Here is a 25,491-nt window from a genome sequence, read left to right as displayed (position 1 = left end):
ACACCAAACCCCGGATGTAATGGAAACCGTTGTTTGGAACTCACCGAACTCTATTTTGATTGGCCGGAGGGCTTCGGTAAACCAATCAGCGTCGAGGCTTCGCAATCGGTGGACGCATCGCTCGAGGCCGTTGTGCATCCGGTGGACCGTCTTATTGGGTACGTCTTGCCACGTCCCCAAATTTGAGAGACCCGCAAACTCTCGCGGAAAGGTGCTGCCGTCCTTGCACTGAACATTATTTGTAAAAGCGATTAATGGGTTATCATTTTAGTGGTTGGATTACCTAAATGCGATTCAAGTGAGCTGTTGTTTAGCCATCCGTTACACTTGTAATTTAACTGTAATGTAACTGTTCAGAAGAGCATTCGCTGTTTATGCAATATAAACACAAAAATCAGTATCAACTACAAGCAAACAAAGGTAACACTTTATTCCAAGGTGTTCTTTTTACACATTATGCACTTACTTTTTAAAAACACTTCGTTATGCATAATTACATACAAGCAACCCTAAGACAAACCGTAACCCTGACCACAAAGTAAGTCCATATAATAAAGTGTAACCCAAACAAATATGAACGGACAGATGCAATTAAAACTTTTATTAACAGCGGTAATAGTACACAAAATGCAGCATTATACAGCGCAGTACAGAGTCACAACAAATCGGCTTAGAGTCGTGCGCATGCGCGTATCGTGGGACGCCGCAGCCATCACCAAGGCAACAGCGAAGCCCGTAACCGAATCTAATCTCAAGCGTGTAACGAAAACGCTCCTTTGTTGACCGAGCTCTCTGTGCACCGGTCGCCACTGGCTCAAACTCAGAATGCCTGTCCGTTTTAAGGTAAGTTAATGCATTATCATGTATTCAGTTGTTCATAACGCGACACAATAACACCAGATTGAGGGTGCACGCGCTCGCTCGACGTCATTTGTTTGAGGAACAGAGAGCGCGCGCTGCAGGCTGCACAAACGCTTTCAGTTTTGGGATTTGTTTCGGGTGTTTGCATTTCGATGACTAAATATGAATACGACTCCTTATAAGATGTAGACTGCGCGAACCACGTATAGAACACGTTGTGTTTTTTATTAAGACGCGTCTTAAACGGTAAACCCTTTGCAAGTTAACGCTACCGTCGATACTTCCTGTTACGTCTTTGAGAAGTTTGTGCGCCGATTAAAATCCATCAAGATTATCCAATTGTCACCTGAGAACTAAGATTAGTTATTAAGCACGACGCGTGGCTTCTCTGATAAATCACGGACCTCTCATTTGAATATGCAGATTGCATAACACGCCGAATGAAAAATGTATAATAGTTATGCTATAAAGCGTACTCATTTTTGTCTGTTTCCCTTCTGATAGGGCATCAGCGAGTATCGAAGTAAATACAAGGGTCGAACAACACGATCCAGGAGCGATTCTCCACAACGCAGGATGCGACAGGCAGGACTGCGCTCAGACCAGTCAAGTATGTACTAGATAGATAGTGACTGATGATTGATCAATACTGATAGATAGATATGTGTTGACCGATGTGTCTTTTTAAAATTGAAATGATTATCACAATATAATTGGTAAATCTCTTTTCTTGCATTTTAAGGAATTACTCAGGAACCCCAATTCATATCCAAAAGAAAAGTGCCATTTTATCCACCTCAGATATCCGGTTCTTTCCGATGGGAGGGGCATGCTCCGGCACCACGGCGTCAGGAGAAGAGCAGGCCTGTCACACCTCCGCCTGTGTGCCGAGCCTCTAGTGCAGAAAGAGCAGGGACCCCTCTTGCCCCAAGAGGCCCTGTGCCACCAGAGGGCATCGCTGCACCATCCCAAGCGGCTCAGACGTACACCACCGCTACTGCAGACCGGCAGCAACAAAAACTAAACGGAGTGAGTGTGTTAGATAACTTTAAATAACCACAATGCCAAACACATTAAAAGAGGCCCACATGCAGTTATCTTCATATATATATATATATATATAGTCCTTTTAATAAGCAGAATTTCTTACCAAGTTGTGCATAAAAGCACCCCCTCATTATAAACACTTAAAAAAATGAAATCCATTTATTACACAGTAATAAGAATAGCATTATTAGGTGTTAATACCGTCGTTGCTTATGTTTTCCGTTAGGTTAAACGTGCGTTAAGGAAACGAGCGGGACTGAGATCGGAGCGACAGAGGAATAGCCGTTTGAGCTCTGAGTACCAGAGACAGTTCATGTGGAAAACACCTACGGACAATTCGCCCCTGCTGGCTGCACATGAGGTGCTTTATTGCATTTTTATGAGTTTTATTGTATGTATATATACTGTATGAGGGTATTGTCCTAATTCAAAATGATTTTTACCATCACCCTTAGGTTTGCATTACATTTGCATTTTCTTTTACACCAATAAAAATCCCTCATCCAGCAGATGGCAGTACAGATTTTGCGACTTTACGATTTTACAAAATATATAACTGTTTATTGAAAATGCATTTTGTTCAACTAATGATAATTAGGTTACAATTAGAGAGCAAGAACATTATCTTTCTGAGTAGCATCAGAATGCCATAGTCATCAGGGTCATTGTACCTTTTTTGTGTTTTGTATTTTATGTCTGTTTTAGATGCTGTATAGCAACAACGGAGCCATCCCACCTTTCAAATCAAACCCTGTAATCGTGGAGAGCGAGTACCAGAGAAATTTCAAAGGATCACCTCCTCCCAGACCACCGCGCCTGAGGCGAGACGTTGAACAATACGAGGTCCCGCTGCTCGATGCAGGGAACATCGCCACCCCAGAAAAGGTACACAGAAATATCGACATTCAGCTCTGTCTCTGTCAATGGACACAGACTTTCCAAAAACTACTGCATAACTATGGAGCTGGACAAACCAGTTTCACTAATGTGTCAGTTCCTCGTAATTTTTCGCAGTCTATATGCATAGTCCTCATTGTATAGTGAGGAAGTATACATTAAACATTTTTTATGCACCTTTGACATGGTTTGCTATGTGCTTTTGCCTAAATGCCCACTATGCCAGAGTAAGGGGAACAAGAAGAAGAAGAAGGAGCAACACAGTAGAAAGTCAAGCCCTGAAGAGGAAGTCGCCCATCGACAGCAACAGGAAGTGAGTTCACCCTGTGCCCTGAGAGACCCTTCGCCCAAGGTTATGAGGTGACTTGTATTTTTTTATTTTTTTTTTTACAAGACTAGGAAAAAATACAAAAACAAAACTCACAAGGCCTGTTTCACAAATTTTGCATATATATACATACACACACAATTCCACTAAAGTATTTATCAGTATTCCTTTTTGTCTGCCTGACAGGAAAGTGAAAACTGAATACAGATCCAACTTTCGATCTCCTCTCCAGTATAGTTACAGAGATGGAGAATGGGTGAAGACGAAAACTCCAAAGGAGGAGGTGAGTTTCTGGGAAAAAAAAAATCTATAGGAAAACACTTAATAAGTAGATAGAAAAATACATTTAATCAATATCTATTAATTCAATAATATTATTTAAGTGCCTCTTTTATTTACCCCCCTTTGATTCTGATGGTGTAAAATCAAGAATTTAATAAATATCAGATACATGTTCAACTTAAACATACTGCATTTAACAAGACTGGAGATGGGGTGAATGTCCAATACATTTCGAAGATAAAGAAATTTTAAAATATTTTATTGTTTGTGTATTTCTAGACCTTAAATAGCATTTAAGTAAAATACACAAAGAGTGATTTAAAAGACAGCAATTAATAAAGGACCAGATATGACGATGTCTTACTTCTGACACCGCATTGCATGAAAGCTTGAGCAGTGATGGGTTAAAGAGCAGAAGGCTAGTCTCTCTAATCGCTGGTCTGTATTATTAATCTTACAGGAGTGTTGTTTTCACGAAAGGTATCGTGAGGTAACTGTTGCATCCATCCTCTCACCGCCGCTGCTGTCTCTCTCTCTCTCTCTCTCTCTCTCTCGAGAGAGAGAGACCTTCATTTGCTTATGTGTGTGTCTGTTCTCACAAAATGTACTGTATGACATCATTTAAGTTAGACTACATGCTTGTATCTGTGTGGACCTGTTCAGCTGTTTGTGTGTGTGTGTGTGTGTTCAAAAATCTGTGTTTGTGTGCATGCGGTGGATAAATCAGCAAGATGTTATCTGTCAGCATATACAGAACTTTGAAGTTGTCTGTGGTTTTGTTGGTTGATTTTTTTTTTTTTTTTTTTTTTTGCTTTCAGTTGTCTGGTGATCCTGTATTGAATTTTTTCACTCACACACTGATATATAAAGCATAGATAAAGGTTTAGGTATAGGACTTTTACCTCAATAAACTCCCAAATTGCTGCGTATCAACGATTGGTAGGATAGTTGTTAGGTTTAGGTATTGGGTAGGTTTAGGGATGTAGAATATGGTTTCGCAGAATATGTGCCAATTAATCAGCCAACATGTTAACAACAGACACGCTAATAAGCAGCTAGTTAATAGTGACACATAGTGACAATCTGTCCCTGTACTAAAGTGTAGCTGGTTATTCATTTTATTTGTCAAAACATATTATCTATCGCAGGAGCCAATAATACAGAAATATACACAGCTAAAATACAAAGAGGAGAACATTTTTTTAAAATAACATGTTCCATTAAAATTTGTAGTATTACATAACTGATTAATTAGGTGTTATTTAACACTTAATATATGTATTCGTATAAGTGGGACACTGTATAAGCGTGTTCTTTGTTTTAACATGGTCAGCATTCATCATGACGGCAAATTCAGTGCTCGACTCTATATTTTAATGTGTAATTGGCTACAATGTAAACTTTATAGAGACTTCAAAACTTCACACTTTTTGTTACATGCCGTCCCTGTAAGAACTAAGTGACTTTTGCGAGACAGAAGTACTTCATTTTAGGTTATGGTGTCAAGTGTGCTTCGTTGCGTCTCCAGCAAAACGCTCATGCAAGACTCACCATATGGGACAAGAGTCTTTCTGAGTCAGCTCTTTAGGAGCCGAGCATGACTGCCTTCACATTTAGACAAACTCCACAGGGTTTCGAAGCGGATGTGCATGATGTGAATTTATGCTGATTTCATCATTTCATATCAGGACAATATCAGGGCTCAGCAATACGTTTTACCACCAAATTGTATGTTTGTTAATTGTATATTGTGTATATAGTTTTGTTTTTGTATGATTCTTCACACAGAACGTGAAAATGTGTGTTTGTATATATGTATGTATTGTATATATATATATATATATATATATATATATATATATATATATATATATATATTACTTTAAGTAAAATATGATTTTTAACCCATTCCACTAACTGGCCCAAATTTTAAATGGGTCAGTAGGACATCCTTATTTCTTTATTGTTAAGCCTTGACAAGTGTTTTGTCCGTGCTTCAAATTAATCACCAATCTTACATATTATCTGCAGTCTAGACCTGTTTTTTAATCTTTTTTTTTTTCATTCACAACTCTAAAGTTCTGCTGTTTTTCCTCAGGTGCAGGAGTTACGTGAGAAAGCTGAGGCCTACAGAAAAAGGGCCTGGGGAACTCATTTTTCTCGGCAGCATCTGAACCAGATCCAGTCGGACCACAACTGGATGTGGGAGCCTTCGAGTGGCACCTCTTCCTCGTCCATTGAATCTGAGGCCTGCAGAAGCAGTAGTAGCACCCCTATCATCGAGGCTCTGGATCTGGCCAGGTGAGCAGAGCTCGACCATCGAAATTTGTCCAGTTTAGTTAGCAAATCCAGAAAGAATTTAGTTTAACAACGACCTGGTTTCTTTGGGATGTCTCTTTAGGGCTGGCAGTGTCAGGGGAAGCTCTAGCCCTGGGCCTTCAGCTTCTGTGGCAGCCAGCAGGAGAAGCTCTTCTGGGTTTGCTCGTCTTCATGAAGACCCCACCCTCCCTGTGCAGAGGAAGCTGGCCTGGGATGAAGAAGAGGAACTTGGGGAGAGAGATGAGTCGGAGATTTCACAGGAGGAGCTAACTGTTGAAAAAAATGTGGGGAATCCAAAAAATGAACATTGGGACGTGAAGGAGAGAAATGAACGGTATGAGCTTTTTGTTCTTCTTAAATGTGACCTCAGTTGCTTTTGAGATAAGAGAACCTGCCAGCAGAAGAACTAGCATGATAGCTTTGTTGGGCAAAAGTCAGAGCTGAAGAATTCTGTTCCAGTCGAAATTTGAATTGAGTTGGCTGTGAGTTGAATTGCAACTTGAATAAGAAGTTAATTACAATTTAAAGAAATGGACATAGTCATGGAAAAATATTTAAAAAATACACAATTATTTTATTAAAATTATTTGTCCCTCTAACTCTACTATCTATTCTAATTCTATTTAATCTGTCTTCTTTTTATTAAAAAAATAACAGACATTTGACCTTTTATCCATTGCATGTTTATTCTCAAACTGCTAGTTTTTTTTTAAAAAGTGAAACTAGATTTTTTTTTCTTAAAAATGCTTATAATTTTTTATATTTTGTATTGTGTATATATATTTTTATAAAAAAAAACTCTTGCTACGTGTACGGTCACCTGAGACTTGTCATAGTGCTTACATGTTGTTGCTCTTTTGTTGGTTTTTGATTGCTTCTACGTTTTTGATAAACGTGTCTGTTAAATGACTAAAATGTAAAATGTCTAAAACACACACACACACACACACACACACACATATATATATTGATATATTTTACATTGGCTTTGAATCTCCAATATCATTACAAATCCAAGCATGATATAACAAAGATGACTCTTATGTGCAAAAATCGTCTCCGCTCATGCCATGATGGTTTTCCATTTCGACATTTCGCGTACCTTTTCTAGGTTGCACGCGTTGGAAACTGAGTCATCATTAGTGGTGGACGGCTCTGAAGGTTCCATTAACAGGGGCAGACTGCCAACCCCCAAACTCAGGACCATACAGACTGTACAAAGAACACACCATGATCGCACCACTCCAGCTACTGGTATAAAACCTCCTAGATTTACAGACAGCTGTGGTTTCCTGTGTACATGGTATATCTGTTTGACACCTTGAACCTATACTTTTGGCATCTCACAACAGTTTCACTATGATTGAAAGCTTTGCAGGCTCCAAGGCTCGTGTTTATTAGAAAAACGCTTGCGATTAAAACACGAATTCCGTATAAAACATTTATTATAACATTACAGAATATAACATTATTTTACATTCATTTATTTAACTTTAATATTGTTTCTCATTTTGAATAGGAGGAGCTTTGCTGGTCTCTCCTCCGAATATCAAACATTCCCCCAGCAGAATCAGGAGGAGTGAGCCGCCTTTAGGAAAACCTCACTCTCCTTACAAACATATCATAGATGGCTCTCCACAGAGGCCGCATAGCAAGGTATTTGAGAATGTGCAATATTACGTCCCGTGCTATGTCTTCAGATTTTAAACTCTATTGCGTCGCGAAGGCTGAGAGCGGAAGCTTGCCACGTTCGCCGGCAGCTGCTGGCCTGACCACCGTGGATCCACTTCCCATGCGAGAAGATGCCTGGTCTGAAGAGGGGGCGGCAGACTGCTCCACCAATCCAAGACAACCCAAGCCATCACAAAAACAACAGACCGGCCAGCGTCACAAAGCTCCACCTGCCAACAGGATCCAGGGCACAATGAGAAACCCGGAATTTCAGCATAATGGTACGGTTCCTTTCAGCATCCACACAGATCTGGTTGCACCCATGGGAATTCGATTATGAAACGCCAAACAGCTTTTATGAATTCACCCTGAGCCTGCAGTCATTTATGCACATTAGAAGCGCGCGTTTTAGTTTGCGCTACAAAAATATCGCTTTATTCAATTGAAGATCATCGATCCATACAAGGGAAGAACAGCCACCAGACTATAAGCACGCAATTGAAACGTGACTGAGTCATTTACCAGCAGGAGTAGAGGGAGGTTAGGTTACCGCTAGCAATAGGGGGAGAATAATCTAGGTCAGTCTTCTGTCTTCTTTTTAATGTGTTTTTTTTTCCACTAACGTCATTGCATTATTTTGATACCATTGTACTTATTCAGGTGCTTGTGCTAAATGGTCAGATTTTCCTTTGTCTTCCTGGAGTCATTTATGTCAAATTATGATTAAGCATCTCCTATCAAATGCAGCTGATGCACCTATTGATTGATTTAATATTGTTATCACAATTCGAAATTGGATTTTTGCAATTATGCCTGAGTAGCAGTTGAAATGAATTTGTTATTTTAATTAATTAAAAAAACTATTAAACACATAGAAGTTTCAATATATAAAGAATTAATATTTTTATTCATCAAGGATGGATTAAACTGGTCTGAAGTGATATTAAAAAATGTATATATCTCTACAAATTTTCTACCTATTTTTCATTATGATCATTATGTAATCTGTCATAATCTGTGTCTTAAGCACCAAATCAGCATATTTGAATGATTTCTGAAGCATCTTGATAGTAATAACTGTTGATTTAGCTTTACCACCAAATAAATAAATGACACTGGAAAAAAGAAAACAGAAGGTACTTCTTTTAAATTAGCATCATATTTAACAATATGTACATTTGTTGCATTGTTGATCAAATAAATGCAGCCTTTGAGAACATATAAAGAGAGTATATGTATTCACCTGCCAGCATTGAATATTTGAGTATTATTCAGTAATACATGTAAAGCATTAAAGGTAACCTGGTGACAGTATAAACATTGTAAAATGTGAAGATGCATTTATTTGAATGACATAATATGATTCTTAATGACCGCTGACTTACATAACCAGTTAACTGAAATATTACGTGACAAAACATACACTGAATAAAACAGAGATTACGTAATTTAGCTTCACAGCTTATTGTGTTACGAGTTACGCTCATTTACGTAATTCGCTCACAACACAATCACATTATCCTTTTTGTCAATTGTAGGTAACCTGGGAATTTTTCGTCCAGAGCTGTTTTTGTTTCCTGAAGCTGACTCGTCAGATAATGGTAAAATCACCTTCTTAATATAAGCAGATATTAGCAGCCATAAGCAGTTAGTGACAGTTACTTTATGCTTTTATGTCTGTCTAGCAGTTTTAGTAGGAACAGGAATTAGATCAGTGTGTCCTTTGATGTGGTTTGCATATCAAGCACAGCTAATGCTTTTCAATTCATTGGTTTCATTGATTGTATGTCTGTCATTTTTTCCGCGCAGTTACTCAATATCTTAATATATCTGAAATATTAACATATATTAATCTCTCTTTCATATTAAATGCAGATGATAAGCTGTCTCAGATCTCATCTAGATCCGCAGCCTCATGCTCCATGGCCTCCGAACTCTTGGGTCGCGCTCAGAGGAGAAAAGAGGAATTCTGGGGAAAGAGATAATGCGGCAGTGCCCATGAATTGATTGTGCATGTGCTGAAAAAATGGCCATTAATTTCTCAGGAAGTGAACGTGTACACTTTTTCTCCCATTTTTGAAATCTGATTTGGTGTGATTTTTATTTTCATTCATTTGGAATAGACTGGTATTTAAAATGAAAATATATTTGTAATTTATTTTATTTACTTGCATTTTAATATTGTGCGTTCAGTAGCTAAAAATGATTTTGCGAAGTAAACACTAGTCTGCAAAAAAATAATAAAATATTTTTGTACAAATATGTGTATGTTTTCTCTTTGATGCAAAGTCATATATGATAAAACCAATATTCAATAGCTCTACAGTGAGCAACTGAATAAAAATAAATCACAAGGTTACATTCAAAAATGGTCAAAATTACTTTTCAAATCAATTAATTTAATTGCTAGCCACAGCTTGTATTTACATATTTCTGTCATGAGGTACAATAAATGCCTCCTAACAGTACCCAGCCTCCTGTTTAGTCCGAAATGAGTCTTGAAATGAACCGCTTCAAAACATTGAAGCTTGAATCAGTCTAATGATTTGCTGAACTCAACAAATCCAACCACTACTGAAAATTAATTTATAGCCTTTATTTTAGCACACCAGTGTTTTAATTTGTTTTCTAGACAGGACATAAATGTATTGGCTTTTTTAAAATTTGTATTTCGCTCTTTTATTTGCTTAAAACGGAACGCTAGCTGCTACGTTTGCTTAATAGCGTGTAACCGCATCCAAATCAGTTTATGATGGAATCGACAAATATAATTTCCCTTAAATAAAACGTACAGAAATGAACAAAAACATTTTTATACGCTTCACATCTTTTTAGAACTTTTTAATAGAACGTGTTAATAGAATTGTTCCATTAAGGAACGCGTTTGCAACAACAACAACATTCTTAAGGTTTGTAATTGACGTCAGTAAATTATGCAACTTCAATAAATTCATAATTGTATCGTATATTTTAGTGTCGGCAGCCCATGTTATCTAGTTTTGACGTAACGCCAGCGTTTGGTGGCCCTTCCTTATTGTACCACAGCTTCCCCAAACACATCTTTTAAACGACGCTATTTGCTTTATGATGTAATGATATTCCTGCCGAGCGTGCCGGCCAGGAAAAGGGCACTTGCGACGTCTCCTAGCACTAAATGGAAAGAACTACACAATAAAGGCGTTATTTTTGTCTTCGCGCTAATTAATAATATTCGCCAAAGCGGGAAATTCACAGGAAGCGGTTACCCTGTCCACTTCTGACCACTTCGCGAGCCACGTGTCCTTATTGCGGCAATTATGGCCAGCTTTATTTCTGTCAGACAGCAAGCACCGCGAATTTCCGACGCAATCGTAACAGTCAGCGAATGCGCGGCGCGCAACGGTTGCTCGGAGATCCGCTTGACCTGATAAACTCAGGTGCAGAGGTTGGGGGATTACGCCAAAGGTAAAAGACGCGACACCACAGTGACGTCGCGGCGATAACTGGGACAAAGCGGGAGAATATAAAAGCTCTAGAGCCGCAACATGCACTCCAAATCTCGTCTGAGGGGAACAACCGTCCACCTGAGAAGAAACATCAGAGGATCTACGAGTCTGCCTCCAGGATGAAGAGCCTGACCGTGATTGCCGTGATGTGCTGCTGCTGCTGCTTTCTGCTCGGCCAGGCGATGCACCTCGCTCGCCCGCGCCCCAAGCCTCTGGACAGCTCCTCCACCTGGAACGACCTCTTCATGATGACTAGACGCGTACGTTTCGTTGCTTCGGCCGCTGCCTCTCTTCTGCGCACGCCGTTTTAGAAATGCGTCTCGTTTATTAAAAACGTTATGCTTCTTGACCCTCACAGGCGCAGGTGGAAGACGCGGAGCACGAGACAAGACTGCTTCCAGTGTTCACCGAGGTTATGCTAAAAGTATGTTATTTCAATCATAACCAAAACACAAACCTGTCACCGTGGTGGAAAGCTTACATCTTTGCAACTTCTTCTTATGCTACTATAAAAAAGTAGTATACATATCAGTAGTAGGGTACCACCCCAGTGACAGGTTTGTGCCTTTTTTTTTTATATATATATATATATATATATATATATATATATATATATATATATATATATATATATATATATATATATATATATATATATATATATATATATATATATATATATATATATATATATATATATATATATACATATACATACTACTTCACTAGTACTTATTCTTTTGCTACTATAGTCATAATTTATTCATTAGAAAATATTTTTGACATTAATACGTTCTAATAAACAGAAACCGAAAGGAACCATAGTCTATAATTAATAATAATAATAATTAATAATAAAATTGACGACAGGTTAACAATAATGATAGAAAGGATATTTCTAGGATATTTGAATATGGAATATGCACTAATGACTACTCAAACAAATAGGGACATTTGATTTAATTGGATTTCCATTAGATTTCTTAGAATTTTCGCTTCGAATTGCTAGTAGGTTTTTACGAGGAAATGAGCAACGCATTGAATGAAATAAACTATTTTCTAGCAAGCATACTGTTTTTGTTTGTTGCCGGTGGTGTTTTACAGTGCGAGAAGTACTACGGCGCTAACGTAAATTATGATCATCTCTGTTCCAGGAGGAGAATTCTTGTTGTGTCAATGCCATGATGCTCAATTACTATCTAGACCACATCTTGCATGCAGACGAGCACGTTGATAAAAAATACCCGCACATTCGTTTCGTGAGGTCTGACCTGCAGAGAGTCGCAAACATTTTAAAGCCACACTGTGTAAGTTTTCGAAAAGCGTTCGATCATTTCAACCAGCTGACCAGCCGGTACGCGCTCGGTACTAAAACAGTCTGTTTTTACAGGAAAGCATCGACTATTCAGACCACGTGCATGTTAAGGAATTCAAGAAGAACTATAAAACTGCCAGTGAACAGGAACATGAGGTAAGTTGATAATTAAATGGATTTGTTAAATCGATGTTTAGTGTGTTTTTCTGCATGCCGTTAATGACAATTATTTGTATTCCTCAGAAAACCCGTAACAAAGCAGTCGGAGAGACGATTATTCTCTTCCACTACCTCTTTGAATCCTGCAGTGCAAGAAATTGACTCTGAAACTGTCCTCCGCAGTATTGCTTTTTTTATATTCAAAGGATTATTTATTACGGATTTATTTATTTTAGGTATTTATTGTACGCTATATAGATTTTAAGGAATGGCATGAAAACTCTGCTTTCGTGCTACGTGTTGTAAGGTCACATTTGTGGCTGTTGTTGTGGCTGAGTCGGGCTAAGCGTCCCAAGACAGACCGCTGCAAAGTAAATGCATTGTAAAAGCATTAAAACACAAAGTTAAAAAAAGATTCATTTTATGTATTTTACAGTATATTAATTTATCTTTCCCCGTGCAAGAGATATGTACGTTTGTTTCAAAATAAAGTCATTTATTTCTCTTTAGTTTGTTTCAGATTATTTCACCACAAGCATCTGCAGAGTTTGTTTTAAACATCATAAAGGGTTAGTCGGAACAACTCAACTCATGATTTCATCATACATAGGTGTGCTAAAGAGTGAAACATCCCAAGTGAGCAAGACTGGAGAACAATGGGATTTTGATCATAAAATATCAAAATATGTATTACTACAATAACTTATGCGGGGGCCGGGGGTAAAATTTTCCAATAAAAATGCCCAAAACTGATGTGACAGCATTAATAATTGACCCAAAAATGAAAATTCTTCACCCTCAAGTTGCATGCATGAAGATATTTTGAAGAACGTAACCAAACAGTCGATAGTCCTTAATTGATACTATGGAGGTCTATGGTGTTCATTAATGTTCTGAAGAACTCTGAAGAACCGCTCTGCTTTTGCTGGATTTCATGCGTGGTTTTGGTAATTTACAGAGATGCAGATATGAGTTGTGTCACAAATAGTATATGGCTTGACTTCAGCTTATACAAGACTCTGTTGTAGGCTTTGTGAGCCTCACACCTATAAGGAAATACCATCGTCAATCCCGGAAGACTTTCTTTCCCAGCTGATTAACGATGCAAGCACTAACAGCCAATCAGAATCCATTTTGCTCTGATGAGCTGTAATGAATTTAATGCGTCAGACGCATGCGCACCTAGGTCCCGTTACACTAGTGCATTTACAGAGTTTTAAATTGAAAAGCATCCTTGTTTACACTAGCGTTTCAGAAACAATCTCGGTTTACTAAAAAAGCAGTTCCCCTAAACCTCACTCCCATCTGGGTCATGGCACCAATATAACCCCACTAATTGTGGACGGAGGGAAGAATCATGCTTCTCTCTTTGGCTTTCTGATAGCAAGTCTGCTGCAGTTTGGTGCAAACCAGGATAAGGGTACCTGCATGAATGAACTGTGCCAACTTAAACATTTTGGTGAAGAGGGCTAATGGAAGTTATTCTGCCCTATCAATGCAACGCAATGATATGCTTCTATTTGGTGGGAAGGTCCATAAAGACATGTCGGGGTGGAAGAGTTGTGAAAGAACTTGACTGTCCCATACAAAGCGCTAACTTCAAACACCTTTGGGATGAACTGGAACAGAGAATGCAATATCCAGCATCAGTGCCTGACCTCAAAAATACTCTAATATACCAGAGAAACACTCCAAAACATCCCGGAAAGCCTGAGATCGGAAGCCGTTAAAGTTCCAAAAGCGGATCAACTTCATATTGATGTATATATATATTTAGAACGCAATGTCATGGAAGTCCCTGTTGATGCAGTGCTAAGGTGCCAATATTTTTGTTCATATAGTTTGTGTAATTCTTTTAAGGTGAACGCACATGAACGTATCCCAGAAGGAACATGTTGGATTACATGGCAAATAAAATAACATTAACGAACGTTTGTGCATTCATGAATTAATGAAAAAAAATAAAAATCAGTAACAAAAATAAAAGTATTAAACAACACATATATACCCATTTTAATAATCATTTGCCTAAGCAATTCTCTGACCCCCCCGCTTTGCATGTGCACAATGTGTATATCAAAACTGTTCACATGCCTTTGTACTATCCTCCATTCTGCAGGTCTGAGGTGTTGTGAAATTCCCAGGAAGTGCCCCACTTTTTGGGCACTCCATCAAAGCCAGTTGACATGAGAGAGAGGATATTGTAAAACCTTAACTTAAAGAGTAAATGGACAAAAAAGGGGGGAATGCACATGATATTGAAAGGCATGGGAATTTTCAGCTTCGTGTTTCCTTGTTTGTATTGTGTAACACGTTTAACACACTGACAGACAAAAGGCAAAGTTCCCAACACATGCATACAGTACCAGCCGGGGTATTTTTAGCTTTCACCTCTGATACTATCAGATCTTGTGGTTAAAAAAGTGATATTGGGAAGCTTTTTCCCTTTCATTCACAGTGATTTAGCATGACTCAGTTCATCTGAGTCAAGTTAAATTTGGTCTAGAAGACTTGATCAAACTAGTGGTCTTCCAATAAATGCACATTTTAACATTGAACTTCCTCTTGCACCCTCTGACTCAAACGCTTATTGTAACGGTTCATCTTTGATAGGTATTTTTATACTGCGGCAGCTCTTGAGAACGCTTTCTGGGTCAGGTTGAGTTCTTTGCTCAGTTTTGTAGGTGCTGACCTGGTTTGAGAAGGTGGTTAAGACCTTTGGAAGAGGGGGTTATACTTTGTCATGCTAAAACATGTTTCGGTAAATGTCAACGATCATGTAAGTTATTAGTAACCTCTGCTCTAAATTTGCAGGACTTGAGAAAAAAAAAAAAATTACATACATTGAACTATTTGATTTGGGCGAATGCATGTCTAACGTTATTTTAAATACTTTTAGTTTTTAAAATAATAAATGATGGGATATTTTGTAGCTTTTAAATTGTCTAAATTTGTCAAACGTGCATACTAGAAACGGTTCGTTAATAATTATTTTTTGAACAAAGAAACTAAGAATATAACGCTGACATCGTCATTTTAACATTCAATATGGTTTAAAAAAAATTCTCACAGCGTTTTTCCAATAGCTAAACAGTTTCAAGACAGTTCACTATTCACATCAAAGGAAATGCTGTAGGTTTGAATGCATCGCGACACATTCTACGCTCTTGCAACCTAGATTTCATCGTCCAGTAATCGATTTGCACGATGCTTTCGTCTCTAGAATACAAAACCACATAGGCCAACAGGTGACTGAACCCGCAAGGAAAAACGAGGGCCGAGCCAGCATGCAATCCTCAGCATTTGAGGTTAAAAAGAAACTCCGTCACAAGTGTGGGAATTTTTTTTGACATAGGATGGAGCTATATAAGCTATGAATGTCACAGTTAGTTTAAAGCACAGCGAGCTACTGTACAGACTGTACGATACGTTTCAGCACTCGAACCAGGATGCGGATTGTAACCTTGCTCGCCCTCTGCGCCGTCCTGAGCTGCTCTCAAGGCCACCAGCAGGAAGAGTGCTTGAACCAGAATATCCCTCTGCTTATGATCAAAAACATGATAGAGACTTCAGAACTCATCGAGAAATCTCTACCTGTGAGTATCCATCGACTCCGATTACAGTATTGTATAGATGATTACACGTATTGCTATATGTATATTTAATAAGGCATGACATGCAAAACAAAGGGTTTTTTGTTATTGCAGAAGGACAACGCACCCTCCCGCCGAATATTGCAAAAACTAAAAAGGTGCTCAAAGGTAAGATAATCATTTTTAACACACACATATATAAATGATATCTAAAGAAACAGTTCGCACATATCACCATTCAGTGATTTATTTATTTTTTTTTAATTTCTGTATCACAATTAATTGCAATTTAAAATACTAAATGGTGGGACAACTGTCCTGATATCCTAATGCCTTTAAAGAAAAAAAAACTTCTGTGCAATAAACTTATCTTATTTTTTCTTTAAAAAATGTTTTAACAAAACGTCCTCACTATGATGGTGGGACATGCAGGTAAACATGCAGAGAGATGTAGATATAATTATATTTTTAATTATTATTATTATAGTTTTGTATGGAGCAAGACAGAAATAAATGTGGTCTTTTGTAGGGCATGTTGTCACACTGTACAGTCACAGGTCACAATGAGAACCTGCTCTAGAAGTGAAAGAAAATCACTTAATTAAAAATTGTACCTAAAGTGTGAAATGATCAAACCAGCAGTAATCAATAACATGAAAAATGAATGATTCATATGCAGTATTATAAATGTACTTACTTAAATGTGACTTACACGAACCTCACTTTTGACCTCTGTGACAACTAGCCTCAACCAGTCATTTAAAACAACAAAAATCTCCTGGACTTGGTCTTTTTGGCAAAATGAAATAAACTGATCTGCACACGTCCTTCCAGAAACTGAACGTTGCCGACATCAAACGCATCCTGGAAATCTATGATGAACATGTATTTCAAAAGTTCTGGAGCAACAACAATGAGCAGCTGCCTCAACAGTTTACTGCTCCTTTCTCAAGGCTGAGGGACCAGGTGGAGATATGTGTAAGACATCACTTACATCTATAGCCTTACAATAAATAGACTTGTAATGATTAAAACCAAAAGGTCACAGTGGGAACTAGCAACAGTTGCTTTATGCATCAACAAACATTTGCGCAATTTTATTTTTAACTAAATGCTTTTTCCCTGAAACAGGAGACCAAAGGCAAACGAACTCTTTCGCATTGCGTAAAAGACAATATTTACACAATTGAGGAGACTCTTAAGAAGGTAATAAAGTATGCGGCCTCAGCTTTATGCGAAGTTAACTTGACTTAATATATTAAGTGTGCTACACTGATAACTTTAGTCGGGTGACTGAATAATATGTTTTACTTAAAGTATGTCACTTAACATTTTCTTTATAAGAATACTCATCACTGACCTAGACGCTTATAATCTCTTTTTTATGCCCGTGAGACGATTATGTTTCATGAGTAACCCTCTTTATTTTCCATATGCAGCTGCGGCGAAAGGATCTCTCCAAAGCACAGAGCGAGTTTAGCACTGTTTTGGTCTGGATCAGCGACGCCATGGATAGGAGCAGAACACGTAAGACCCACTAGATCTCCACAGCGGCACAGAAGAATCGGGATTCAGTATGGAGGCCAATGCATTTCTTCAAACCCAGACACACGCACATCCTGCAGTCAAGGAACCAGGTTCAAACGAACACACAACGCTATCAGTTAACAACGGACTGCATCCAAATAAATTCATCTGATTCCAGACTACTCCGGACGTAAAATCACATCAGAGGATTGACCTCCATTTCCTGGGTTAACGTAACAAATCTCAGGGAAGCTATGGCGATTTTTCACATAGCAAATAGATCCAGTGCCTACATGCACTGGTTAGACAAGCCACGGTTACTGATCTTTTGCATCACATTTGTAACTTGGCATTATTTTTTTTACATATAAAATGCATTATAGTTTCAAGAATACAGAGTAATATAGAATAACTGAAGGCGTATTTATTATTTTACTTGTGCACGTGTGTACATTTTCAAACCGATAACTTATTTTTTATTTGTATTTCTGTTCATACTTGTAATTCATTCGAGCAGTTTCAAATGCAATCTAAAATGTATGGTATTTATTGTATTAAGTTATAATCAGAGAAACTGTAGTAGGCCTTATTCTCTCTGTGAGCGATCGTTCATCGTCAGTGTCGTGCATTGCACATCGCTGCAAGTGATGTAGTGTTGTTTGCGAGCCTTGGAATTGAATAAAGTTTAAATCGCGCTGAGAGGTTGCTATTGTGTTTGTCTTTTCAAAGCTTTTCAATGGCGTTCCGCTGTAGAATGTAAACGATACAGCGCTGATCTAAGAGCCTTGCGCCGTATTGGGTTGCCTTTAATTACCGTTCAGGGTTCTAACTGTATCTAACTTGACGTGGAAAATACGGTATCGACGCACTGCGCGTAAAAACGACGCTTTGTTACTTATTTAGCCTTTTTCGATCACAAAACAGCAGGGTTGCGATAATGAAGCAAATCTTTCACGAAGGTGGCAGTGTTTGTCGCGCTGCCATTGCAGCCTCTTCAGGCGAACGCGAGCATTTATTTACGACTGAAAAAAAAAAAAAAAAAAAAAAAAAAAAAAAAAAAAAAAATATATATATATATATATATATATATATATATATATATATATATATATATATATATATATATATATATATATATATATATATATATATATATATATATATATATATATATAATCTTGTGGTCATTGGAACGTTAAAAATGACAAAACAATGGTAAAAAAAAAAAAACCAAACAACTCTTAATAAGAGCCGGTATTTTTCTCAAAAAGCGTTTATAATGCCACTGCATCTGATATCAGAACAGGTGTGTCGCCCCAGACGGCACTATTTCTTTTCACTGGCTCCCTCTAGTGGTTCACCTTCAGGTATCGCGCTCTCGGCTGTGCTGAAAACGCTTGCCAACTTGATAAGCAAAGCAAAGCATCCAACAATGCGAATTTCATTGTAATCAAATTGAAAAATGTCTACCACATTCCCGTGATATATTGCACGATGCAACACAGCAAACGATCGCATTTAGCATGCATGTTTAAAATTATATATATATATATATATATATATATATATATATATATATATATATATATATATATATATATATATATATATATATATATATATTCCGTGTATTGAATCATATGGCAAGCTGTGTCACTGTCATCATAGCTACAGTTCCTGGAAGTCGTAGCACCATGAAACGCGACCACAAACGTCTCTCTCACATCGCCACCAAACAACCCAAGCTATGCTCAGTTCTGGTGCAACGAAAGGGCGCGGGCATGCATGTGTGTGTGTGTGTGTGTGTGTGTGTGTGTGTGTGTGTGTGTATGTATGCATGCGCACAAACACTTAGATACACAAATAAACACAACTTTCTCTCTCACTATTGTTCTTCTTAGCCCCACAAGCACCAATAAGCAACTTCAGCAAACGCTGGTTACATCAAAACTGCAAGCTCGAAGTTTCAGGAGGTTAGGAAATGTAGATTTTACTCACAGCAAAAGCAGTCATGTCCTTCGAGTTAAGCACTGTTGCCTGTTAGAAGCGATCGTTAAAATAGAGTTTAACCCAAACATTAAAACGGTCATCTTTTACTAGCCCTCATGTTTTATTTTGTGAAACAACAACAACAACAACAACAACAACAACAACAAAAAAAAGAGTTATTTAGAAGGATGGTGAACAATCTCTTTGCGTTTTAATAACATTTTTGGAGTAATAAATCAGGCTGTTAGCATTGTGGGGACTTAAAGAGATATCTCAACCAGAAATGCAAATTCAATCTTTATATAATCATCATCCACATGTTTTAAACCTAAAAACGATGTCAATTTATTTCAGTTTTTGAAAAAAGGAAGATATTTTAAAGACTTTCGGTAACAAACTGTAAACGTTAGCCACTGAATGCTGATGACAGAATTGTGATTACTGGATAAAGTATCTCTTTATTAGAGATGGATAGGTGGAAAATAATATTAAGCAAACTATAAACCATTATATAAAACCATTTCCTCTTTAATTTGTGGAAATACTCTGTTTCCCCAGTAACTTTATCATAGACCACATTTCACCGTAAATGCCTACATAAACGATTGAGTAAATTGCCACCTCAAATCCTCCTCACAAACGAGGAAAAAGCTGTGAGTGAGAAATCGGGTGAATTTTGGCTCCCGCGCCCAGAATCAGCAGCGCTAAGCGAGCGCCTGACCACAGCAAGCTCACTGGAAACTCACAGTTAGGCTGCCACGCAGACGGAGAGGCCACGGAGGAAGCACTTAGGTCACCGACTCAGTGACTCAGTCAGCAGTACCCGCTGAATCACGCTCTTTTGCAAAAAAGGAGTGGAGACCGGAAGGCCCTCGACCCGACTCTTTTCGCTCATGGCTCGTTGTCTTCGTCATAGATTTACGTTTTTAAAAACATATCACATCCATTCAGAGGTAACACAGAGTTACTCTGCAGTGACACGGTTTCAATCTACCTTGACATGCGGGCGGTAAAGGTTGGGGTCGGCTGTGTCACACACATGCCCTCTTGTAATTCATTGGGGAAACTGTTTGTGGTTCAACTGGCTGGTAGTTTTAGCGAACACTGGGCACTTTGGAATATTGTTCTGCTGCTAGCGATAAACCATGGTTGATAAATTAGGGCATAGCAACATCCGCTTGCGTGTGGTAGCTCGTTAATATTAATGAGCCTAAAATATTTTTCCATACCTCACAGAAAACTACTAGGAATCAGCACTCAATCAGTTTCTTAGTAGTCAACAGTAGTTACTAGAATGTTAATATTGTGTTACCCATTCGTCCTGTGCGGTTACTCTTTAATGAGAGAACAGCATTCTAAAGTGTTACCACAACTTTTTGAAAACCATGATCACGAAAACCACTAGCCAATTAGACTACATGCAGTTTTCCTATTCAGTTATTAGAATGCTTATACCGTGTTATTAATATGAATGAAGTGTGTTACACTTTAATTTGATCTGCGCCGTTTGTGCACCCATAACCAGATGGTCTTTTTTAGTTTTTCAGAAGTTTGGTTACCACAGATTTTATAGTTATAGTTATATAGTTTATAGTTTATCACATTTACTACAATATAAACATGATTCACTAATCGACGACCAGAAAATGTTTATCTTCAATTTGGTTTTTGTTTTATCATTGAAGCCTGATATATTTTGCTTGAAAATGATGTTGTACCATATTTCTCGAAAACCAATGACACTTTAGTATTTTGTTGTTTAATGATTTTAGCTTTAGCACCTTTCTATGTTTGATTCAGCAGTCTGCAGCGCCTGTGGGCAATATGCGTGTATGAAGTATTTACACATTTAAGTAATGTATTTACTCAAAAGCATCGTGTAGCTGGAGCCACTTACATGTAAGCCTACTGTAAAATGTAATTATTTGTTTCTTTTTTTATTCTAAGGACTGACTGATACTTGAAAAATGCAAGTAGTCGCATCTGCTTTTGCCCAGTGATGCCACCTGGTGTTTCATGAGCTATTCATCTCACCGTTCATCATGCATGCTTATGCACAACTTAAACTACACGCTTTCAAGTGCTGTGGCAGATTTGTTTAAGTTGATTTTTGAGGTTCGGATTCGGAGAACTGACGTTGTCACACAGCAGTATGTATGAGGGGGAATTCAACTGAAAAACTGTGGCCACAGGCTGTAAAATGTAACTTAAGCAAATCTTATGCAAACCACAGATCAACCACCAATGCTATAGAAATGCATATGGGATCAAAAATACAAAGCATGCATCATGTGTGATTTTATCTTTTAGCAGTTTTATAATGAGAAGCTCAAGTGCATTCAAAATCTACGAGCAAATGTGCGTGAGGGAATGCATTTAGAAACGGATACAAATAAAGTGTCAAAAACAACGATGAGGCATGTGAATCAGAATTAGAAGAATCATTTATGTCTGCACAGTCACTAAAGAATCGACCAAAATCCTGCCACATCATCATCAAAGTTATTAGAGAAAAAGCAAACACCGGGACACTAGGCGTGAGATAAAGCAAAATTCTAAAATAATAATAATGCGAAACTGAAACTGAAATTAAGACATGTCATAAATATGAAATAAAAAGATTACAACATAAAAAAGTCATTCTGATTGTGACTCATAACCTTTTAACTTCGTCAGTTTCAACTTTTACTTCATAATATCAACTCATATGTTGTACTTAGAATTTGTCTTAGTATACCGTTATTTTGAATAACGTCACACTTTGTGGCATTTTTATGACTTACCAAAGCATTATTTATGTATTTATTTGTATTGTTTTTCAAGGGCGTCAATTATCTATATAAATATAAATGCATTAGTTATCTATGTAAATATAAATACCACAATCTTGAAGTATGATCCAACTTTCAATATGTCAGTTCATCTGATTAGGCCGGTAACCCAGTTTCTCGCAGGCTTGCAACCATGGCAATGTTCAATAAACAACAGTCATATGAATCCTTGTGAAAGCTGCCCACAGGGTTTGGGGTTTGTTGCAGGCAGGATATCTCCGGAATACAGGAAACCTTTTTTAGAAATCATGTCACAGAAACCCCAAAACCAGATGTGCATCCCCTGACACCATCATGTCGCTGCTCTTCTTAAGTTGTGCATGTATATAAACCCACAGCCCTGTCCTCGTCAAAATCACTCACCTGCTGACAAGCGTCACGTTCCGGCACCGTGTTTACAGCTGTGTGTTTAGCAAACATGTTTTCTCGGCTTAACCTGATATGTGCGCTTCTCTTAATAGAGACTCTTCAAGGAACTGTCGGAGCCAGACTTCCACAGTCCCAAAATGACAAAGGGCAAATGTTGAAGAACGTGAGAGGAAAAATCGAACCTCTGCAAAAGCATTACGTAAGTAGTGTCTGCTGCCGATTTCTGATGTGTAACGTTGACAATGGGGCAGTGCATTCAATTTATAAAAGCCGCTCTTTTATGTCTGCTTTATAGCATACAGCTGGCATGGAATTGTTTGGGAAGTCCGTTTTGGTTTCTCATCTGCACCGGTTGAATGTAAGTATTCGAACCCTTGCTATCGCTATGATCTGAAAATTAAAACGGCTGCTAATGGAGCTTATTTCTTTTAGTCCAAGGCCTCCTGCACTTGTAAGTCTCTGCTGCTTGACAGAATGTTAAACATCACCGAGACGATTTTGCAAGACATGAGAGGGAAAGCTGAGAATGAAGAAACGAAAAGCAGTCTAACTGATGTAATGACTGAGGTGAAGATTCTCAGACACAAGTACGGCGAAGAACAGAAAGTATGGGGGGAGCTTCAGGACATTCACTCAATCGAGGTACTGATAAAGACTATAAAGGTTGTCCATAAGTGTTGTGATGATTTGTAGATCATTTCTAGTTGATTTGTAATCAGTGTTAAGGGTAACGCATTAAAAGTAATGCAAATTACGTAATTAAATGTCTTTTGTAAAGGTATTAGTAAAGTAACGCATTACTTTTAAACTAATAATAATATATCTGATTTGCTTCTTTTTTTTAAATATGTTGCCGAAAATATAACTATTATTTTTGAAAACAAATAAGAAAGTGCAGCCCACGTGACTAAAAGTAACGTAATGCATTGCTTTAAATATAGATTAACCAAGTAACGCAATTAGGTACTTTTAATGGACTATTGTAATGCATTACTTTAAGGTAAATATTGGTTATGATATTTGACGTACTGTATATGTTTGTTCTCAATCAGGCAACAAATGACACAATCCAGAAAGGAGCACTAAATTCCTTTCTCAGTTTGTATGATCTGGCCTACTGAGGAAAACCAGAGAGACAACCACCAGGACAAGAATCATCTCAATTTCTCTGGCTGCATAGTCAATAAATTAAGTTATTATTATTTATTATTCCACTGGACTAAGTTAAGCAAATAAAATGACAATTTTTGCATTCATTTTCGTGTTGTGTGGTATTTTATATAAAATGCACATTTGAAAGGTGATGTTCAAACACATTTTGAAGAATGAATGAATGAATAAACAATTGTCATCAAAGCATATTCAATTCAACGAAGCAATAGCTATGGGAAACTTTGACATCAGTTCAGCTTGCTTTTGAAGTCCTTGTCAAATGCAACATATACATAAAAAAACCATCTATGATAACTTCTTATAATTCAAATTTCTTTGTGCTCTGCAATAATGAGGGCGCAGGGATATAGTGTAGGAATGAGAAACTTTTCTTTCCCTCAGACCGTATCTCTCATATGGGAAAGACATGTATGTAAACCAAGACTGACAATAACTAGTGCTGTCAAAATGAACACATCGATGCAGGTGATTCATTTTTCCAGTTTAACAGCTTTAAAAAGTACGTAATGCAATTAATCCCGTTGGCCACCCCACTCTCAACTGCTGCTCCATCCAAAGATTCGCCACCGTATGGTCACTATAGCGCCATTTTAGACAGCATCTGGTGTACGCAAACAATGTACGCAATCCTGTGTTAGACGCAATTAAAAAATACGTCTTGTACGTGTATTTATGTATTGATTTGTGCAAACAGTGTATCTTTCCATTGTGTCTAACATACGTAATGCGTGTATGCTGGATGTGACTTTACGGTGCCGATTCTTTGATACAAAAATTTATTTCATACAAAAAGTATTCTCATAGCTTCACAATATTAATGAACCACTGAAGGCTGATGGAGCGTTCAGACGATGTCTTTCATACTTTTCTGTTTCTTGACAATGGAAATAGTTTGGCAGTCAACGGTACAGCCACAAGCCTGCCGGATTTCATCAAAATATCTTAAATTGTATTATTAAGACATTATTAAGTTTTCATGTGTTTGAAACAACATGGTGATTACTTGAGGTTAACTTAAAAACAGAAGTTGTCGTTTTGTAAGTAATTGTTAATAATTAATCGTCAAAATTGAAAGTTCTTTATTATACTGTAATGTTCAATGCCATTAGGCAGTGGTTAAACATTAGGAAAAAACAACTCCTAGAGACATCAGTAGTATGTTAGTAATACTGGCCTTCAGGCATGAAAAAGATGCAAAGATAAAAAATAAATAAATTGATTGCAATTAATTGGTTAGCACTGATAGCTTGATCCAAATACCCTACATTGAATTCAAGGTACACATTTTATCAGTTCACACCTTCACTGGGAATTGAACCTACGGTACAACCTTGAAACCGTTCCCGCCAATTTACTAGACAGGAAACAGCTCCTGAAACCAGCACTGTACTGCACTGTATATACAACTCGTCCCTCAGCACACTATGCACAGCTTTATTAACATCTTCAACACGGTTTTGTGATTTTTGAGGTTCAGATTCAGAGAACTGGTGTTTGTTGCTACACCAAAGCATTTAAAGGAAAATTCGACTGAAAAACTATGTGGCCACAGCCAGTAAGCTGTAGATTAAGCAAATTCCATCACGTCACCACAAATTAACCACCAATGCAAAGTAATGCACATGGAAAGAAAAGTAAGCTACCA

At 37.7% G+C, this 25,491-nt stretch overlaps 4 protein-coding genes across 6 annotated transcripts; all 4 read left to right on the top strand.

Moving 5' to 3' along the window:
- The first annotated feature begins 263 nt into the window (after positions 1 to 263).
- Positions 264 to 9,621, top strand: mdm1 (Mdm1 nuclear protein). Of its 3 annotated transcripts, none has more exons than XM_043237512.1 (15): positions 265 to 843; positions 1,366 to 1,471; positions 1,604 to 1,890; positions 2,135 to 2,269; positions 2,614 to 2,793; positions 3,032 to 3,165; positions 3,320 to 3,416; positions 3,876 to 3,905; positions 5,514 to 5,716; positions 5,817 to 6,068; positions 6,846 to 6,988; positions 7,254 to 7,390; positions 7,461 to 7,686; positions 8,944 to 9,006; positions 9,281 to 9,621. In XM_043237512.1, exons 1-15 carry the CDS (start codon positions 826 to 828, stop codon positions 9,388 to 9,390), a joined length of 2,121 nt encoding a protein of 706 aa, XP_043093447.1. In that variant the 5' UTR covers positions 265 to 825; the 3' UTR covers positions 9,391 to 9,621. The 3 variants fall into 3 exon arrangements, with proteins under 3 accessions (XP_043093449.1, XP_043093447.1, XP_043093450.1); XM_043237515.1 differs by lacking the exon at positions 265 to 843 and adding an exon at positions 946 to 1,107; XM_043237514.1 differs by lacking the exon at positions 3,876 to 3,905 and having other exon boundaries at positions 264 to 843.
- Positions 9,622 to 9,772: 151 nt separating this feature from the next.
- On the top strand, positions 9,773 to 12,873 carry il22 (interleukin 22). The gene is made up of 5 exons (XM_043237595.1): positions 9,773 to 11,150; positions 11,249 to 11,314; positions 12,045 to 12,197; positions 12,281 to 12,361; positions 12,449 to 12,873. Exons 1-5 carry the CDS (start codon positions 11,010 to 11,012, stop codon positions 12,524 to 12,526), a joined length of 519 nt encoding a protein of 172 aa, XP_043093530.1. The 5' UTR covers positions 9,773 to 11,009; the 3' UTR covers positions 12,527 to 12,873.
- Positions 12,874 to 15,784: 2,911 nt separating this feature from the next.
- il26 (interleukin 26) lies at positions 15,785 to 18,173 on the top strand. Its single transcript, XM_043237771.1, has 5 exons — positions 15,785 to 15,960; positions 16,072 to 16,125; positions 16,792 to 16,935; positions 17,089 to 17,163; positions 17,397 to 18,173. The coding sequence occupies exons 1-5, from the start codon at positions 15,814 to 15,816 to the stop codon at positions 17,496 to 17,498; spliced, it is 522 nt and encodes a 173-aa protein (XP_043093706.1). The 5' UTR covers positions 15,785 to 15,813; the 3' UTR covers positions 17,499 to 18,173.
- Positions 18,174 to 22,680: 4,507 nt separating this feature from the next.
- Positions 22,681 to 23,929, top strand: LOC122343434 (interferon gamma-related-like). Its single transcript, XM_043237896.1, has 4 exons — positions 22,681 to 22,872; positions 22,969 to 23,031; positions 23,106 to 23,315; positions 23,726 to 23,929. The coding sequence occupies exons 1-4, from the start codon at positions 22,723 to 22,725 to the stop codon at positions 23,792 to 23,794; spliced, it is 492 nt and encodes a 163-aa protein (XP_043093831.1). The 5' UTR covers positions 22,681 to 22,722; the 3' UTR covers positions 23,795 to 23,929.
- Positions 23,930 to 25,491: the final 1,562 nt, after the last annotated feature.

This window comes from Puntigrus tetrazona, chromosome 4 (assembly GCF_018831695.1).
Source record: "Puntigrus tetrazona isolate hp1 chromosome 4, ASM1883169v1, whole genome shotgun sequence".
NCBI lineage: Eukaryota > Metazoa > Chordata > Actinopteri > Cypriniformes > Cyprinidae > Puntigrus > Puntigrus tetrazona.
Note: the sequence above shows the minus strand (reverse complement) of the source record. Positions and strands in the feature narration are given on the sequence as shown.

Coding starts and splice junctions, on each gene's coding strand:
- LOC122343434 (XM_043237896.1), top strand. CDS start 22,723: ATGTTTTCTCGGCTTAACCTGATATGTGCGCTTCTCTTAATAGAGACT. Junction 22,873..22,968: donor AACCTCTGCAAAAGCATTAC/GTAAGTAGTGTC, acceptor TCTGCTTTATAG/CATACAGCTGGCATGGAATT. Junction 23,316..23,725: donor AGGACATTCACTCAATCGAG/GTACTGATAAAG, acceptor GTTCTCAATCAG/GCAACAAATGACACAATCCA.
- il26 (XM_043237771.1), top strand. CDS start 15,814: ATGCGGATTGTAACCTTGCTCGCCCTCTGCGCCGTCCTGAGCTGCTCT. Junction 16,126..16,791: donor AACTAAAAAGGTGCTCAAAG/GTAAGATAATCA, acceptor ACGTCCTTCCAG/AAACTGAACGTTGCCGACAT. Junction 17,164..17,396: donor TTGAGGAGACTCTTAAGAAG/GTAATAAAGTAT, acceptor TTCCATATGCAG/CTGCGGCGAAAGGATCTCTC.
- il22 (XM_043237595.1), top strand. CDS start 11,010: ATGAAGAGCCTGACCGTGATTGCCGTGATGTGCTGCTGCTGCTGCTTT. Junction 11,315..12,044: donor TCACCGAGGTTATGCTAAAA/GTATGTTATTTC, acceptor TCTCTGTTCCAG/GAGGAGAATTCTTGTTGTGT. Junction 12,362..12,448: donor CCAGTGAACAGGAACATGAG/GTAAGTTGATAA, acceptor TGTATTCCTCAG/AAAACCCGTAACAAAGCAGT.
- mdm1 (XM_043237512.1), top strand. Junction 3,166..3,319: donor CCTTCGCCCAAGGTTATGAG/GTGACTTGTATT, acceptor TCTGCCTGACAG/GAAAGTGAAAACTGAATACA. Junction 6,989..7,253: donor TCGCACCACTCCAGCTACTG/GTATAAAACCTC, acceptor CATTTTGAATAG/GAGGAGCTTTGCTGGTCTCT.